The 19,976-nt window shown below is 40.8% G+C and overlaps 1 protein-coding gene across 33 annotated transcripts in view; it reads left to right on the plus strand.

Moving 5' to 3' along the window:
• Nucleotides 1-19,976, plus strand: part of KCNMA1 (potassium calcium-activated channel subfamily M alpha 1) — a 529,204-nt gene that overhangs the window by 35,369 nt on the left and 473,859 nt on the right. The window contains exon 2 of one of the 33 annotated variants that reach the window (XM_075025688.1): nt 7,595-8,059. The exons of the other annotated variants lie outside the window; for them this stretch is intronic. Within the exon in view, the coding sequence (XP_074881789.1) occupies nt 7,595-7,693 (99 nt within the window). The 3' untranslated portion in view covers nt 7,694-8,059. Of the gene's footprint in view, nt 1-7,594; nt 8,060-19,976 lie in introns of those variants that run through there. 33 annotated transcript variants of the gene reach the window in all.

The following is a 19,976-nucleotide window of genomic DNA, read 5'->3' on the forward strand; positions in this document are numbered from 1 at the left end:
CAGCAGTGTTCAGCTTTGTCCTTTTAACTCTAATAGTTTAGTTTTATTCAAAGTGCAACTTAACTAATTGTATCACCAGTATCCTAATTTTGGATGCTATAAATAGGATGTTTGCTGCCAGTGCAAATGCCATCCTGGTCTTTTCACTGCACTAACTTAGTTCTTGAGGGTACAGCGTAAGCTGGGACACAGGAGCTTCTCCGTAGTCCCTGTTACTTTTTATTTGCTGCCAGTGACTGAGAATCAGTGATTCTAAAGCTGGCCAAAAGTCTGAGTAAAAACACTTCTAAAAAAATGCCCTTTTTAAAAGAAACTACTTAAATAGATCAGCATGCCCTCACTGGAAGAGCTGAATTAACAAATGAGTTGCTTTAGTTTCACTGTGCTTTTAGTTGCTTTGAGTCCATGTATCAGACCAAACTGGTTGTCCTTCAGATACTGCTTTGATGCCGCAGAACTCTGCGTGCAGCAGGGCCCTTCCATTTCGCTTGTGATGCTGTTTCTCTTGGTACATCTTGGCACTGGAGCGCAAGTCAGGAATCGAAGGTCATTTACCAGTGCTGCCATGAAATGGCTTCTCTTCATCCTCAGATGTAATGTAATGACACTTATTAAAGCTACCTTAAGAATGCTTTTGGAGATATTTGGGTACATGCAGGTCATTGGTGGTAGTCCAGCTAGTATTTCAGCATGGGATATAATGAAAACAGTGAAAAAAGAATGAAATAATGATTCAGAAGGAGTAATCCCCTCACCAACCCAACAAAGAAAACACAAAATGACATTTATAGCCACACTGGCATGTGGCTCTATTTAAGGAAGAGGAAATTGCACAGTATAGCTGTCTCATGCATATAATATGCCCTTTAAAGATTTAAAGAATTAATAGATCTAAGAAGCTGGCTGGGTTAAATGCACTTAAAACAATATAAACAGTATGATGCAACAGTCTGTATCCCTGTAGTCAAGAGCATGCCTTGTAGTAGACTCATAACACTGAAGTACAAAATACACAAACAATTTGTGCTTGGATGCTTATGAAAAACCAGGTGTGAATGTGAGTTACCTATGAAATGTGAGAAAAGGGAATGTATGCTTGTAAAACAAAGACTTGATCAGGATTTCACCACCTCAAAATGAATTCTTTAAATATTAATCGGAGAAAAGCAGGTTGCGGCTTTAGGGAAAGTGAAGTACTGTTCATTTAATGGCTGCACTGTCAAAGAACTGGTTGTGGATGAAGGTAATGCTGTATGCTTGCAGCACTGATCAGTGTCAATCTTTGAAGAGGGGAGTCTAAAACATGCTGGTTAATTTACTTAAACCTTTGGATCAGGTTCTGTTAATATTACTTTGCTGACTTTCTGCAGGTTACCTTGAGAAACAGAGTGCGGAAATGCTTGCAGCTCCTTCTTCAAAATACCAAGATCCAAAATACATTTCAGTCTTTTTTTTGGTTAATCTTTCATTTGTTGTAAGCCTTTTAGGTTTGGTGGGTTTTGTTTTTGGTGTTTGGTTTTTTTCTTTTTTTCTTTTACCCTGATGTCATAAAGATGTAGAAGTGTTTTGATTTTTTCTTTCCTTTTTTTTTTTAAATTTATTTGCATTAAACCAGTGACTTGTGTAATCATGACTTTAAGGAAACTGAAGAAAATTACCCAGATGTCACCAGCGCAGCCAGGTGAGATGGCCAAAGTGGATGGTCTAGATCATTAGGCTCCTCTAGATTATAACATGCAAGTATAAAAAAGAATTAAAGTGACTGCCTCACAACTTCTGACTTTATCTAGTTATTGCAAAGGAGTATTAGGTCCAGTGTCACTGATGGAGTGGCTGTGGAAGTGAAATTCGCCTCTAGTAGAGTGGCCATAAAAGTATCTTGGTGCTTTCCTGGTTGCCTTCAGTTTGTTTTTAAGAGTACAGCATTTCTTTATGTTCATGATTGCTCTGAAAGTGGATTATCTCTGATCAGCAAAAGGCTAACTCTAGGTAATTGCTGAAGGACTATGCCTGAGCAGGTAACATGAGAGGCATACAGTGATCTTGTCACTGTGTGTTATTTGTAAGGCATTTTATTTTATTGAGAATAGGACAGATTATCTGTCCAAAGCTGGTCTCTTCCATATAACCATTGATAGCAGGCATATTTTCACGATGGATTTGGCCCAGCTCTTGCATTGATTAGAAGAGCAGGATTCCTAACTGTCTGTCAAGATCATGCTATTTTATTGTGTTCTGGGAGTTAAAGCCTCTATCACAGTAATTGGTGCTTGCTCTGAGCTCTGTTCCCTCACGTAGCCGTTTGCTATGAGAACACGGTGATTGTACCTTCTGTCACTTGAATTTGTATGAGATTGTGGATAAGAGATTGTATTGCCTTTTCTGCTCCTAGTTTTTCAGCTGCATCGTGCTTACCTGTTGAGGAAGAAGTGCCCTTGACTAAGAAGGTAAGTATGCACATTGTACAGCAAACCCACTGCAGCGATTAGTTGGTACTTTCTTGTGGACATCCATCCCTAAATCTTTGGTGCCTTTACGCAGGTCTCCTGAAACAGCAATATTACCAGTCTGGCAGGAGACCAGCTGAGGCAGTAAAATGCATCATCATACTTACATAATGCTGCCACTATAATAGCTAAGGGTTTTTTTCTTGTTATCTGACCTAGCTCCTTGCATGGCATATAGATTAGTTTTATCTGCACTGTGTGAAATTAAAAGTAACAAAACCTGAAACAAAAAGTAGCTTATCAGCTCCTGTTCTGCAGAGGCAGAAATAAAAACTGTGTAAATATTGGCTATGTTTCAGCATCCTGTATTACAAAACGTCATACAGATATGTACAGGGAAAACGAATAGGGGATCGCACATTTAAACATGAAAGGGCTGAGGGAAGAGGCACGGCTCTGCAAGAGTACCAGCTGGGAGGTGCACCCATCGCTGCTAGTGCGGCACAGTGCCTACTCTTCAGCCTGTGTGGTTTGTATGTAGGCTCTTGTCCTGGTTTCAGGAAGACAGTTAACTCTATCCCAGCTGAAACCAGGACAGCTCTGAACTTTCTAATGATCAGCAGGTCCAGCTCTGGTTTCAGAAATATTTCCCCCTTCACTTCTTAATTTTTTTGGAGCATTAACGTCCCCCAATAGTTTTCTTTAGAGAATATGATTGTTTGCCATAACAGAGCTTGTAGTGGGGGCTTGGGCTTATGCATAGCTATTGGATCAAAAGTAAACTTACTAGTCAGTGAACTGAGAAGTTAATGTTTCAGCAGTGTCCTAGCCTATTCTTTGGTCCTCCTAATAGATCTGCAGTTTTGGGGGTAGTGTTTCTGAGCAGTTCTAGTAGTTGCTGCCTGGGTCTCTGAGGTTCATGCATTGTGATGGTACAGAAAGTGATGCCTTTGAACACGTGAATCTAATAAATTCTGTTTGTGCCACTACAAAATGAAGTGTGTGCTAGTAATCTTTATCCTGAAGATTCTGTGTAAATACAGGATGCTTCAAAATAAGGAAGGTCCTTTAATATCACTAACACCTGCAGAAAAGTGCTCTTCCTCCCCCCCCCCCCCCCTTAAATAAGAATTTAACTAGATTTTTTGAAGATGGGTAGAATTAATAAGACTAAAAGGGAGCTAGACCTATGGACCAGATAATTACTGTAAATGGAGGTTACAGGTTACAAAAATAGCATGATCAAGTACTTTTCCATTAGGGAAGATGGGCAGCTTGCTGCTTTTGACCCTTGGGAATGAACTGCCTCACTCTGCTTTTGAAAAAAATCTCTCACGATTTCTAATTATTTTGTAAGCTTGTCATTCTTGAGTATCTCCTCCGTAGTTTGGAAGTAATTTGAATATAGATCTCTGTCCTTCTCTTCTGACTATTGTTTTTCTGTGTTGCAAGCTGAAATGAGCCAATTTACTCCCTGGGATCTCATCATGCCAAACCACTTCTATTTATACATGGACACCATCTTTAGCAATTCAGTAGGGCGTTTTTAAGGAAATGCCTGCTGTTTTGGCAGCTGGTTGGGAAGGAAATGAGGAACTAAACTGTGTATTTCTGTAGACCCTGTGAAAATTACTCCTTGTGGGAGACCTGTGTGTTTTGAATAATCAGACTGTCTCCACAGCAGTCATAGGTGGGACTGGAGCTGGTGGGGACAGAGTGTTGCTAACTTTAAACTAGATAGTTTGAGTAATAACAACAGTGTAGTTATGGCAACACACAGCTCTGCTTGGGCAGGCCACTCCTTTTAGGCAAGTTTTGGAGCCCATGTTGAACTCCAGGCTGTCATAGTTATGCTCCCATCAGTACTTGGCAAAGGTGATGTTAAGCTAACCAGATGCATAGTCACCTGAGCGACAGCCAAAACCTGAGGGGGGGGTGGGGGTGGGATGCAGGTCGTCTCCACCATTTGGAAGCAGTTGGGCTTGCTGAGGGAGATCTGGGTGATGCTGGTGCCTCCAGCCAAGCCCTTGAGGCAGGAACCAGCCTCACAGCCTTGGGGCAGGAAGGAGGATGCAGGGGGCATTGCTGCAGGTGATGGGAGCCCTGGCTGGTGATAGGAGGAGGGTGATGGGTCAACATTCAGTTAGGAAGGTCAAGAGCTTTAGTATGAGGTAAGAGGAGGGGAAAAAATGTTGGGATTGTTTAGTAAAGCTGCTAAAAACACATAGGACCTACTGCCATTAAAACCCTCCCCAGGCTGGAGGAGGAAAAAGGGGGTTTGGGGGGGGGAACAGTGCAAATGGTTATTTCTGGATATATTTCTTAGATATTTCCTTCAAAATGAATATTTTATTTTTCAGACTAAAATATTTGGCCTTAGTTATTGGAAAACTTCATATTTTCTATAAAAATCAAAAATTCTAAGGGAGAAAAATGTTCTCGTTTGGAACAGGGAGTAGTTTGTCTAATCACTACTACTCAACATGAAGAGTTAAAAATAGTTGGAGCTAAGCAGGTCATTCTAAGTTAAATTAGGGCAGTTGACTGTAAAAATATAAATATCTTTGGTAATAGAAGGTCGAAATAGTGGTTACATCTATTTACAATTTACTACATGTATTTTATGAATTGTTGGAAAGGGTACGGCTGGCGAGAAGACAGCTTGTTTGTGCGGTCCAGCCTGTGATAAACTGGGTCAGATCAAACAGTCCCTTTGAGGGAAGGGGAGACTCTTCTTCCCTGGGAGCAATGAGCTTGTTCAGGTAGAAGAAGCTTCAGGAGTATGAGGAGGGAACAGGGAGACAGATGGGGAGGTAGGAATTAGGGAAGCTGACAGCAGGAAGGCCACTGAGGAAAAATTGTGGTAAAGGGGGACCTTGCCTTCCCATAATAAGCAGACTTAGAGCCAATTATAAGACACTTCAGTGGGAATGTGGAGGCTTGTTTCAACTTGAGAAACAACCAGGAATGGATCAATTAGAAAATGAGGTTGGCAAATGGGTTGTGTCCTTTCTTTTTTTCCCATCTGGTGCAGCAGATGTCAAGTTATCATAAGGGACTACCTTTTTCCAGTTTGTTTTAGTTACATGGAAACATTGCTTTTAGTAGTTTTAATCTTTTTATTAACTTCCAGCAAGTTCACTTTTGTGAACAGAGTTGTGAAGCAGAATCCATGGAAGCAGCCAAATCTTGGATCAGTTGTATTTGCCTCAGCTGTGAAGTACTGTTAAAAGCAAGGAAGAGACTGCTTATGACCAGTATTGTAAAAGCTATTTGTAGTTTCTTGGGAGCTTTGGGTCAGTGATGGGAAACCTAACTGCCTTTGGTGCTGGCGAGGAAGGAATATACTGTTTGGTCAATCTTACACTGCTGCTGTTTTGCTTTCAAGAAAAAGTGATGCCATTCTGTCTTAAAGGTTGGACTGATTCTGGATCTTGTCCTACTGATCTTCATTTAAATATTTTCTTGTAATGGTAATGTCATCTGCAGAGTTGTTCTAGTATTATATAAGAAATGCAAAGGTGCAGTTGTTCTTGAAATATTCCTTTCCACTGTATACACCAAAATGGGAAGTCCCTAGTTTATAAATATTTTCATTTTATTGCATCTTCTCAAGGGACATATGCATATTTTGTTTTACTTTTTGTACTGAACTGGGAAAAGAAACTCTTATTACTTATTCAATTAAATTAGTTTCTATAAATTAATGAGGAATAATTGTGTTTATATGGGCCAAAACTTCCTCAAGGGGACATTAAATGGTGAGTGATTTAAAATACATTTATTTAGAAATCAATGATAGTGATTTGAAGCTACCCATTGAGATGAATTTTGATGGCAGTAGTGCAGCACTGTCGGATTTATTACAAAAATTGCAATAAATCAAAGAAATGCTATTAATCTAGTTTAACAAATAACAAGCAAATAACAAGCATGATAGGTTTGATAAGCCACAATATTGATGTTTTGCTGAAACTATTTAATGAAATACAGATATGATATTTGCATTAAAAAGAATATAGGTGGATTTTTGTCCTTCCAGGACACAGAGTGTGTGATCCTAATTCAGACCACAGTCAGTCTATATCACAGGAGTCCCAATCCCATGCTTAAAACTGGTTTCTCTGACAGTTTCTAGCAGGGTAGTTGTCTAGTTAAATGAGCGTGTGTGTATATATGTGTGTGTGTATACATATATAAAAGACCTAAAGCATGCTTAAAGGAGTCAAATTGTGATGTAGCAATGACATGAGAAATTGAGTTTCATGTCCTTAGTTCAGAGAATTGAGTTGCATCTGGTACCTGCTATTTTGCCTCTCTCTTGCACTGGTCAGGTTGCTCTTGTTCCGTCTGACCCTCATGTGCTTTTTTCCTACTCTCCCTACTATTTTTACTGTCTGTCAGTCACTCTCACTGTTCTGGCCCTGTTCTTTTGGCTGATGGGACACTCGTCTAATAGATGTTCCTATGCAGTAAGTAATACTGAACTCGACTGAAGCCAAGTGAATTGGTTTGTATTACTTACCTTATTCTGATGTGCAATAAATATACATTTTAAATTATATCCAGCACAGAACAGAAAATAGAAAAAATCAGTAACCTAAAGAAAAAATCAGAGTTTTTTTGTTCCAAAATTTGTTTAGTCTTCTGACTTTACCAGAGATACTTAAGGTCAGTGAGGAGCTGTGTATTGGGAATTTCTGTTTGTGCTCTATTTCTTTTACCTAATCTTGCTGTTAATGTATCTTATTAAAAATACAAGGCAAAAATGGAGCAAATAATTTGATTATTACCAGTTCATTAGGCTTAAAACATGAATTAGAGCCAACTTCAGCTTTCAGATTCACTCACATGGCTCACACTGAAGTTGGTGAGAGGCACATGCATATTCACAAATCCAGAATTTGGCTCTTTGCCTGAGATTTTAGTAGACTAATGTTCAGTGAAGGCTCTGAGGTAGTAGATCATTTGTTATTTACAGCAGATAATGAAACATTACTCTGATTTTACTTGAAGCTTTGTTACATAAAGTCTTTTAAGTTGGTAGAGGAAAAAATACTCTCCCAATAAATTAAAAAATAAATAAGAAGTTAAAAGAAGCTCTGTCTACTTTGTAAAGGAATTAAGATTTTTTTTTTCTTTTGAAGTGTTTCAGCTGTAAAAACAGGATGACAAAATGCTTGGTTGGACTTCAGATTTCCTTGGAGTTGCATTGGACTCTGGCTATTTCTGTGCCGCAGGTGTAGTTGCTTTCCTCCCAGCAGCTGACTGCTCCAGAAATGCCACTTGGAACTGGAAACCTTGAAAAATACTTCACAGTTTTCTTGTGGCGAGAAGTGCTTCTCACCACGTAAAGTTTTTGGATAGCTGGGCTGAAGGGAATGGCAGTTTTCCTGTAAGGTGAAGCTGCCCTTGCTAATCTACGAAGCAGCACCCAGCTTGCATGGTGGGAGCGGTTTCTGAACCCTGCTGATGTTTTCCGCTCTCTGCGTACCTGTAACTGCCCTTCACCCAGGCAGGGGGGCTGTGCCCACCCTCAGGGAAGAACAGAAAATTATCTGTATGCATAAGGCATCCATCATTTGGTGAAAGGCTAAACATTTCTTTTTCAATAAAACTGTGTTATTTTAAAAGTGGTGGGTTGTTTTTTTTTTCCCCCCTTCCCCTTTGCACTGGATTTCAGCATCTCTTCTAAAGTACAAATGGTAACAGGGAGAGCAATAAGGCTTCGGGTGGGGAGCGGAGAAAGAGCATGCTTTTTGAGCATTAAAGAGTCCCTTTAATGATTACTTTTGAAATAAGTTGTTGATCAGTAAATGAAATCTTCTGAACTGTTGTTCTCCTTGGGTCAGCTCCAGTGTAAAGGGCAATTGATCTCCTTCCTGCCAGGTGTCCTTGTGCCAGGTATATTTTGAGTAATCTTCAAGAGGTAGTGCAATATTTCATCACCCAGTACTGTGGCCATGTTATCCAAATAGGTGCTGCATCATGTATAATTACAGTCCAGATATCATTACATGCCATGCAACTACAGCAGTAAAATTACCTCATGACGTGCTGTGTAAAATACAGCAAGTCAAGTTTAGTGTGATGGGTAGGCTTGTAAAAGCAGTTGTCTGCTTCCAGCTCTTAGCAGGTGATTTATTTCTCAACAAAATGTATTGTCTCCTCCTTGCTACAACCAGAAATCACTTTAATGCTGAATGGCTTTAGTCTTCAGTAGGTTTTCATTTAAGGAATTTCCCCCTCCTTGCCTGCACACTGCATAGAACAATGCCCTAGAAATTAAAAATAGAAGTAGTGAGTAGTGTCCCAAAGGCAATGTCTGTCTGCCAGCAGTATGTATGACTTGCTTGGTGGCAAGTGTTTTAGGATTGTGAGCATGAGCTCAGTTGGAAAAATGTAAAACCTGATCTCTTCTCCTAAGTTTAATACTGTCGCTCTTCCTTTATTTTCATTCTTGTACTGTGCCCTATGAATTTTAATAGTTTTAATTTACATCCTGTGGCAAGTGCATCCATGGAGCTTCTTACGCACAGTCAGGTTCTCTGCAGCAGATGTTGACAGGCTTAGCTGTTTGCCCCACGGAGATGTGCATCCTGCTATGCATTTATATTGCAATCCAAAACATCCCTTTTGGATACTATCCTCAGTGCTGCTTTAAATATCAGCAGGGTGTCTTGAGATCTGAGAAAATGGGGAGATCCCTAGTTCCCCTGACCTCACCAGTATTTCAATTGAAAATGGAAACATTCGGTCACAGGTTGATCTGGTGACAGACTGAAGATGATGAGGAACATGTGGCTTTCTTTTAAAATTTTTCTCTTTGCAAAAAAAGAAAAAAAATATTTTTCTGTAGATTGCTTCTTGTACAAAATTTATTTTAATTGAAATTTTTTCCATTTTCCTTATGATGAACATTGATTTTTTTTTTTCCACCATTAACAGCAGGAATTGGCCTCTTATTTACAAACAAACAAAAACCACACATACCCCTTTAATGCCATTTTGGGGGTCATCTGACTTAATATGGATGGAGAGGCAATAATGCTACCCTCCAAATATATGACATCCACTGTGTCCCTCATTAGATTAGTGGCTGAGTCCAAACCTTGGTAGGATGTGACAGTTATTGAGAAACAGTGCAAGGGGATGGAAATGCTGGATGTCTTCTGTGTTCCTTCGGAGTACCATGTTTCAGGTCATGGCTGGAGAGGATGTGGCATGCAAAACAACCAACCACTCTTTTTTTACAGAAACGGGCATGCTTATTTACTAAGTGACAGTTTATTTCTAAAGTTGCAATTTGACTAATGACAGATAAGCTAAAAGTATTGTTAAGAGGCAGAAATGTGCTAGACCAGTAAGCAGAGTAGTTACATGCAAAAGATAAGTTTCATAAATCCAGTTGGTACCTCACAAGCCAAAAAGCACAAGAATACTCATGCTCTCCCCTTTGTATTTTCTTAAAAATGATTTTGGTCTTAGTACTAAGATACATTTAAAAATTTTAAATTGTACCATGTTGCTACTCTGTTGCTAGTTGCTTGAAGTGCGTATCTTATTACAATGGATCATGAATCTGGAAGCCACCTTTCTGTGTATTTATATTACTTAACCTGTGTGCATGGGTAAACCTGAAAGAAGAATCCCTCCAAAAAACAGCTTATCAATGGAAATACTATTCACTGAAATGCTCTGAGGGGATTTATAAACCTGAAAAGAATCTTTTCTTTTTCAGATGTAATGTTTACCATAGCACAGGAGCTGACAAATAATTTGAATTCAAAGGTAGCTTTACTTTTGTCACTGCAGCTGAAATAACACTTTTTAAAATTAAAAATTTAATACTAAGCCTTGTAAGACTGCTCCCAGCCCCCATCTCTCCTTTTCTTATCTTAGTGTGCATTGAAAGGATCAAGTATCAATTACAGTTTGGGCTATCACTAGTGAATGCATTGTATGTACGCACACAATACTTCCATCTCCCGAAGAAATCTTGAAGAGATTTGCTTATATAGGGAGCTATAAATATGCATGTTCACTTTATGGTGTCCTTACACTTTTAATAGTATAGTTTTCTGGTTTCTTTCCAGTTATATCTCTACCAATTAGCAAGGAGAGGACAAAAATCTGCCCTAGGTATCTTCTTTATTAAAGATTGTGATTTATTTTTTTTTTCCCCTTTCTAGGGGAGAAAAATTAGAAACAATGCCTGAAAAATTTAAAATAAGTACATGGCAACATGTGTCCATAATTGGAGTACATCAATATGTTAACTCAGACAACTGAATGACTGTAATGCAACAACAGAATAAGCACAAGAAAGAATTAACTCATTTACATGAAACAAAATATTATATGCTTGATATTAGAAAACCTGCCAAACCAGTAGCTTGCACTCTTCTGTTCTTGGCTGTAGGCATCATCACTATGATACCGTATTACTGCTTTTTATGTTTTTCTTCTGACTTTATTAAAAAAATGAAATACTGCTTCTGCATACCTGTCGTTAAATTCCGAGGTCACTGAAAAGGTTTCAGTAGCCTGACTGGTTAAAGCCAACTATAATAGCTTCAGGGATACCAGGGTTTAACAGTGAAGCATGTTGAAGTGATGCTTTAAAAGAAAACTTTCAAAATTTACCTGTAAGGTGGTAAATTAGTTAAAAATAAATTTTAATGTGAAGTTGAAGGCACAGAAATTGGTATACAGCAATCTTTTTGTGTGTGCTTTGTATACCTAATGAATACCTGTAAAGTTGAAAGTTTGCAAATACATAAACCTCCATAGATTTAATAGTTTTGAAACTAAAACCTAACACTTCATACAAGGTGCTATGTATATTACTGCATTTCACAGTGGACCTGTTTGTTTCTAGTGGAAGCCTGGACAACACCCATCTTGATGCAGGTTTTTTCCAGGCTTCATTAAAATCTGGATTCGCTACATGTGAAAAATGTTGGTCTTCAGGGGAATGAATGATAAACTAGAGTACTAAAAGACACGGGTGTTTGTTTTATTCATTTGAAACGTTTCGTTTGGGCAGAGCCGACTGAACCATGAAAGAAAAGGAAAGGCTTAGAAAAGATGAGATCTCAGCTACAGCTGACTGGCAAGCGGCCTGCACACTCAACCCCAGTTTATGGATTATTGATTGGAAAGGAGATGAAGTGCAGCTCCTATTCTCAAGCCAAGCAGACTGCCTTACACAGGGTGCAGCTTAACTTTCTTTCTTAATTAGCGTGGAATACATAATGTGTGTGGAAAAAGGGTCTCATTAACAGGTCAGAAGAAGTTAGGTTAGCCTTTGTATTGCCTGTCCCAATGAAGGCAGTCATGAAAATGAACCTAGATTTTTTTTTCCGTTAGAGAAACTTATGTTCATGAACTGTGTATGTAATATATAATGTGTGTATATATATTTTTCAGTCTAGTACCTCATCAGGTTTAAAAAATGAGGGGTTTATCACAGAGGGGTTCTCTTCAACAGAGAAATTCAAAGCACTGAAATAGTCTAAACAGAACTGGTTCTTCAGAGAACAGACACTAAAACCTGATCAAAAAAGCCCCCAAAACACAACACCCCCCCTAAAAATTATGCATTTGAATTTTATGAAAAATTAATCATGAAAGTGACATCTTGGGCAACATTTTAGAATTGTAACTGTTTGGCAGTGTATGAACTAAATAGTTTTCACCTGTAAAGCAAAGTAGGATGATATCCCCTCAACCCCTCTTAACTTCTTAGTCTTCCTACTATCAAGCAAGTGCCTGTCTATAGTTATGACTTGAATATGTAATACTCTACAAGGATTTTTTTTTTTTTCCCCATATGTCGTGGTTTAACCCCAGCCAGCAACTAAGCACCATGCAGCCGCTCACTCACTCCCCACCCACCCAGTGGGATGGGGGAGAAAATCGGGAAAAGAAGTAAAACTCCTGGGTTGAGATAAGAACGGTTTAATAGAACAGAAAAGAAGAAACTAATAATGATAATGATAACACTAATAAAATGACAGCAGTAGTAATAAAAGGATTGGAATGTACAAATGATGCGCAGGGCAATTGCTCACCACCCGCCGACCAACACCCAGCCAGTCCCCGAGTGGCGAATCCCTGCCCCTCCCTTCCCAGTTCCTAAACTAGATGGGACGTCACATGGTATGGAATACACCATTGGCCAGTTTGGGTCAGGTGCCCTGGCTGGGCATGAGAAGCTGAAAAATCCTTGACTATAGTCTAAACACTACTGAGCAACAACTGAAAACATCAGCGTGTTATCAGCATTCTTCACATACTGAACACAAAACATAGCACTGCACCAGCTACTAGGAAGACAGTTAACTCTATCCCAGCTGAAACCAGGACAGTATCCACCCCTTATTCTATACCATTGACGTCATGCTCAGTTTCCATACCTTTAGCTACATTCTGATCAATCATCACCACCTTTCCATCTCTTTGAGACATATGAACAATGATATATATATATATATATATATATAAAAAAGTATATACACACAGAGATATCAGTTCTTTAGTTCATGGGTTATGTTCATAAAATGTTTGTTGAGTTCATTTAGTTTCCGACTCTGGGCTCCATCTGTCGTACCAGTCTGTCTGGGCGGAAGGGATGGTGCAAAGTCCTCTCAGTCGGTAGAGCAGAATTGGGCTTCAGTGTGGTGTGATGAGCAGATGACATTTGATGCAGTAGGAGGATGGTGTGCGCCGTTGGATTGTTGCATGCTGGAGTCAGTTCTGGTTCCACCTCTACGGCGCTTTGCTCAGTTTTATCACAGTTCTTTCTTGCTTGATCCAAGTGATTCTTACTATAGTACTATGGATATAGCATATAACAATTATAGTAATGATAACATACAGTAGCAGGATTATATAGCAACTAATATCATACAGTTTAATTCTGGCTATTTTCACCTAAAGTCAAATCCCCTTGAGGCACACATCGGACTTCTCCGTCTTTTTGCATCACCCACCAAGTGCACCCAGGCCCTTGAGCAAAAGCAATCCCACGAATGGGTTTACCTTTGCCTGAGGCAGGAGTAACCCAGACTGTTTTCCCTAACATGTTTTTCATGTGCACTACAGGGACTTTATCCCCTTCTACAGTATGTAAAAATTCTGACTGGGCAGGGCCACTCCGATTGGCAGATCCTCTGGTGTTGACTAACCAGGTGGCTTTTGCTAAATGTGTATCCCAATGTTTGAAGGTTCCACCTCCCATAGCTCTCAATGTAGTCTTTAACAGTCCATTGTATCGCTCAATTTTCCCAGAGGCTGGTGCATGATAGGGGATATGATACACCCACTCAATGCCATGCTCTTTGGCCCAGGTGTCTATGAGGTTGTTTCGGAAATGAGTCCCATTGTCTGACTCAATTCTTTCTGGGGTGCCATGTCGCCACAAGACCTGCTTCTCAAGGCCCAGGATAGTGTTCCGGGCAGTGGCATGGGGTACAGAATATGTTTCCAGCTTGCTTCCACCATTGTAAGCACATAGCGCTTGCCTTGGCGAGTTTGTGGGAGTGTGATATAGTCAATCTGCCAGGCTTCCCCGAATTTATATTTCAGCCATCGCCCTCCAAACCACAGGGGCTTTAACCGCTTGGCTTGCTTAATTGCAGCACATGTTTCACATTCATGGATAACCTGCGCAATAGTGTCCATGGTCAGGTCCACCCCTCGATCTCGAGCCCATCTATATGTTGCATCTCTTCCCTGATGGCCTGAAGTATCATGGGCCCACCAAGCCATAAATAGCTCACCCTTATGTTGCCAGTCCAGGTCCACCTGAGCCACTTCAATCTTGGCAGCCTGATCCACCTGTTCATTGTTTCGATGTTCTTCAGTGGCCCGACCCTTGGGTACGTGAGCATCTACATGAAGTACTTTTACAACCAGATTCTCTAGCCGGGACGCAATATCTTGCCACAGTGCAGCAGCCCAAATGGGTTTACCTCTGCGCTGCCAGTTGCTCTGCTTTCATTGCTGTAACCACCCCCATAAGGCATTTGCCACCATCCATGAGTCAGTATAGAGATAGAGCAATATCTAATGCTAGCTGGATGGCTTTCACCTCTGCAAACTGACTCGATTCACCCTCTCCTTCAGCAGTTTCTGCAACTTGTCGTGTAGGACTCCATACAGCAGCTTTCCACCTTCGATGTTTTCCCATGATGCGACAGGACCCATCAGTGAACAGGGCATATTGCCTCTCATTTTCTGGCAGTTTATTATACAGCGGGGCCTCTTCAGCCCGTGCCACCTCCTCCTCTGGTGACATTCCAAAATCTTTGCCTTCTGGCCAGTCCGTGATCACTTCTAAAATTCCTGGGCGACTGGGGTTTCCTATGCGAGCCCGTTGTGTGATCAGTGCAATCCACTTACTCCACGTGGCATCAGTCGCGTGATGTGTAGAGGAGACCCTCCCTTTGAACATCCAGCCCAGCACTGGCAGTCGGGGTGCTAAGAGGAGCTGTGTCTCAGTACCAACCACTTCTGAGGCGGCTCGAACTCCTTCATACGCTGCCAATATCTCTTTTGCAGTTGGAGTATAGCGAGCCTCGGATCCTCGATATCCTCGACTCCAAAACCCCAGGGGTCGGCCTCGGGTCTCCCCATGTGCTTTCTGCCAGAGGCTCCAGGTAGGGCCATTCTCCCCAGCTGCAGTATAGAGCACGTTTTTAACATCTTGTCCTGTCCGGACTGGCCCAAGGGCTACGGCATGAACAATCTCCCGTTTAATTTGTTCAAAGGCTTGTTGTTGTTCAGGGCCCCATTTAAAATCATTCTTCTTCCGGGTCACTTGATAGAGAGGGCTTACAATCAAACTGTAATTTGGAATATGCATTCTCCAAAACCCCACGACACCTAAGAAGGCCTGTGTGTCCTTTTTATTAGTCAGGGGAGACATAGCTGCTATTTTATTAATCACATCCATTGGGATCTGACGATGTCCATCTTGCCATTTTATTCCCAGAAACTGGATCTCCTGTGCAGGTCCCTGGTTCATCTTCATCCTTCGCTAAGCGAACTGATTTTTTTGTATATTTCTTTTTCTGTACAGGGGCAACTGATGCTGGTGCAGGTTGGTCCGCTGGTTCAGTTGCAGTATCCCTCACCGGGTTTTGGATAACTGCAGTGCCCGTCGCCGAGGTCTGGGTAGCTGCTGTGCTCATTGCCGGGGCTGGAGGGGCTGCAGTGCCTGTTGTTGAGGTTTGGGTAGCCCGAGTTCTCGTCGCCGGGGCTGGAGGGGTCATGGCGCCTGTCACCAAGGTCTGGGTGCCTGCAATGCTCCTTGCCGGGGCTGGAGGGGCCGCAGCGCCTGTTGCCAAGGTTTGGGTGGCCGCGGTGCTCATCGTTTTGTTGTTAGATCCAGAGACTTTCTCTTCCCCTTGAGGGTACTGAATGGTGTCAAACAGGGCTCGATAGGCATGGGCCAGGCCCCAGCACATTGCAGTGATTTGTATCTCTCTGGAGCTGCTGGGGTGACAGCATACCTTTTCCAAATATTTTACTAGCTCTTCTGGATCCTGCACTTGTTCAGGGGTGAATTTCTAAAACATTGGAGGTGCCCACTTTCCTAGGTACTTGCCCATGCTACCCCACACACCCTGCCACTCATAATTATCCAGCCTTGAGGCACATCTCTGGGTGATCTTCTTAAATAGCTGTTTAACCTTAAACCAGAGCTGAACCACATTCAGAAGTATGCTAATTCCTAGCAGTAGGGCTAGGACCGTGCTAGTCCCAACATTCCAGGAGTATTCAAATTTTTCAAAATTCTCAAACACCATTGTAACTGGACTGAAGGAGAAAGGAGAGGGGAAGAAAGGTACCCCACCCACAGACTGGTTTTCCATGGAGGAAAGGTAAATGGTATAATTATTAATAGTTTCCCACAGATGGCTCCCACAGTATAAAGGTGACAATGCTAAATGCAAATACCGGATTAATCCCACAGCCAATGACTTTATCATACCATAAACCAGAGTTATACCATACATCAAAGCGAAAACCTTAATCCACCTCCCACGGATGATAAGCAGTAGAAGAGGAACTACATACAACAAGCGAGGTGATACATAACAGAGCCTTAAAAACCAGAGCAACAACTCAAAAAATACATAAATCAACATAATGAACGCTTAAAACAAATTTGTTTTAACAAGCTCTCGTCAGGTTTGTCATTATCTCAACCCTTCGTGCCCCACGTTGGGCGCCAAAATGACTGTCGTGGTTTAACCCCAGCCAGCAACTAAGCACCACGTAGCCGCTCACTCACTCCCCACCCACCCAGTGGGATGGGGGAGAAAATCAGGAAAAGAAGTAAAACTCCTGGGTTGAGATAAGGACAGTTTAATAGAACAGAAAAGAAGAAACTAATAATGATAATGATAACACTAATAAAATGACAGCAGTAGTAATAAAAGGATTGGAATGTACAAATGATGCGCAGGGCAATTGCTCACCACCCGCCGACCAACACCCAGCCAGTCCCCGAGTGGCGAATCCCTGCCCCTCCCTTCCCAGTTCCTAAACTAGATGGGACGTCACATGGTATGGAATACACCATTGGCCAGTTTGGGTCAGGTGCCCTGGCTGGGCATGAGAAGCTGAAAAATCCTTGACTATAGTCTAAACACTACTGAGCAACAACTGAAAACATCAGTGTTATCAACATTCTTCACATACTGAACTCAAAACATAGCACTGCACCAGCTACTAGGAAGACAGTTAACTCTATCCCAGCTGAAACCAGGACACCATGGCAACCTGTGGGATTTGAAATGTGTTAAACTCAATTTTCATACCTAATTGGCAAAGAATTTGGGCAGAAATGAAATTAGAGGGGTCTTCTGGCTTCTGCCTATGGCTGCTGTAGCACAAGGGCAAGTGAATGTATATGAAGAGGCAGGGTTGCCCTGCTCTGGTAATGCCAGAATAGTGGGGTTACCCTTCCAGGCAACCCTTGTTTTTTTTTCCTGCCATCTTTTGCAAGGATATGTAGTCTCATGCTTTTGATGCTTTTCAGCATGCTAAAAAGGCCTGTTTATTTACTATCATTAAGATTTTAGAATCCAGTAGGTATCAGCTCCTACAAATTAGAGAAAAGTTTAATTACTTGTGTTGCTGTAAGGAAAATTCTTGAGCATGAGAAATAAGATAAGTAGATCGCTGGCTAAAATGCCAGGTAGCAAAGCAAGGAGATTGAATATAACACCTTACACTTCAGGTGAGAAATCTGTGAGGGCTTACTTAGTGAGGATGTATATAAATAAAAAATGGCAAATTCAGTATGAAAACTTATTTTTTTTCTCATAAAGCTGCAAGAAGAGAGAGAGGTTGAGGTTGACATAGGACATACAATGTAATCAGGATGGGAAATACTAAAGCATATACAAATATGCTTTAGAATAATAAATATATTTAAACTTATTTATAATAATATTTATTTCTCTTTGTCCATGATAAAATCTTGGCTGACAGGAAAAAAGAAGTCACTGGTTTGAAAAGTAAGAAAAGGTCAGGGGGTCATGTTGAATTTATGGAAATAATTAGAAAAGATAGTTGCTTTATTTTGCAACATGATGTTGTTAAATTGATTAGTAATAACTTAAAATTATTTGATGTCTGCAGGCTGCTGCTGTGGGAAAATTTGTGGAAAAACTGTCAGGGAGGTTTATCTGGTGTCTGGCAGACTTAATAGGGCAAGCACTAGGTTCTGCTATAAACCTAATTTTAGTGTAAAGCCAGGAATAATTTGCTGAAGCTTACTGACCTACAGGAACGTAGAAGCGTGATAAATGATACCTAATGTACACTATATTAATCCCTTCCCTCAAAAAAGTCCCAACAAACCCACAAGAGCAAGAAATATTAATTTTTGTCCTTGCAACTCCTATGCCTGACAGTCTGAGTCAGCGAGGTGCCGTGACAGAGGTGGTTAGCTTCCCAGCGACTTACGCAGTGGTGTTTGTGTGAAGCATAGCAAATATAATTCATGGAAGGTCATAGGGACCCTTGCATAGTGTACTTCTGAGTGGGCCAGTGAAGCACCTGGTCACTTCAGGAAAGCCTGGTGGTGACTCCAGTGGCAGTAGTTGCATTCCTCATGTGATACATGATGTTTTTGTCAAGTGACTGGCATGCACGGGAGGGGTTTCTGACCTTCTTGTACTGCTTGCTGAGAGTAAACTGATGTGACTGGTATTTCTGGTCCTCAATAAGCAAGGTGCTAGCCCAGCTCTGTGCAATTAATATGGTACTTGTTGGGTTTTTTTAAGCTACTTCTGATGGATCTATTATCTTACCTGGAACAAAGCTCCCCAGGAGTGCTCCAGTGAAATGTGTTCTTTTTTGTCACAAACCACCATTTTGTCAAAACTGAAACGTGTCAGTATTGGCAAGTGTCCCCTGGAAGATGGGACGACTTTTGGAAAGACATACCTTCTTTCTTGTTAGCTTGTCAGGGCTGTGAAGTATTTCAGGTTTCCAGCACGTGCTCCTCTGGGCTGAGAGCTGCAGTACTGCTGGTGTTGCTGTCGCAGTGCTGGGAACCCCACAGCCTGCTGGGCTCTAAGGTCTACTTCAGGGTCTGCTTTCCAGCTTTGCGTTAAATTCTGTCCCACACTTGGTATGAAACAAAATCTTATTTTAAAAAAAAAAAAAGTATGTAAAACTTTCTATAAAATAGAAATTCTGAGTTTCAGATACCTGTGTCTAGTAAGTCTTTGGTCAATGCAGAATAGGTAGTGCTTAAGGGAATTACAGTACACCAAGAAGCTGTATGTTTTGAAGAGAGTGTGTTTAGGCCTGTGCTGAAGAGTTGATATTTTAGTTGGAATGTTTTGCTTTCAGGAACAATTTAAACAAATGGTGGCCTAATGTGACTTAGTTGCTACAAAGGCAGTAGGTAGGCATGGGAAGGAAAGCAAATAAAATGCTGATACGGCATCAGGACAGTTGTTCCTTCTGGTTCAGGGCAGAGATATTTTATTAGGATGTTATATGGAAGAATATTTGCTCTGTTGCCATCTTTTTTGGTACTTGATCTGTGGATTAATAGAGGCTATGTTTTCCAAAGCAACATTTTGATGTTTCTGTATTGCACTGATTATATAGGCAGTAGTTTATACAAGTATCAAGAAAACACAGATTTTTCTGTGAACATTTTGTAGTATAATGGTGTTGAAAGGAAACTGTAGGATGCAGTTCAGAAGAAAAGGTCCTACCATACTGCAATGGAAAAAAAAAATATTGCTATTTTCCACACAGTGTGTGATTTTTGTTGTTGTTTATATTTAGTATACTTGTGCATTATAAAAAATTTATGGTCTAAGATAACTTAGGATAGCAGTTCATAATAAGAATAGGTATAAAGAGATCAGTAATGCACATATGCTGTCTAAGGCTGGAGAAGAGTGCTTTTAATGATAGGGTTAAAGAATATATAAGTATTGAATTGTTAATTAGTCTAATAACCTTTATAGAAAATGTGTGACATGG

Source organism: Buteo buteo, chromosome 4, assembly GCF_964188355.1.
Source record: "Buteo buteo chromosome 4, bButBut1.hap1.1, whole genome shotgun sequence".
In the NCBI taxonomy this organism is placed as follows: Eukaryota; Metazoa; Chordata; class Aves; order Accipitriformes; family Accipitridae; genus Buteo; species Buteo buteo.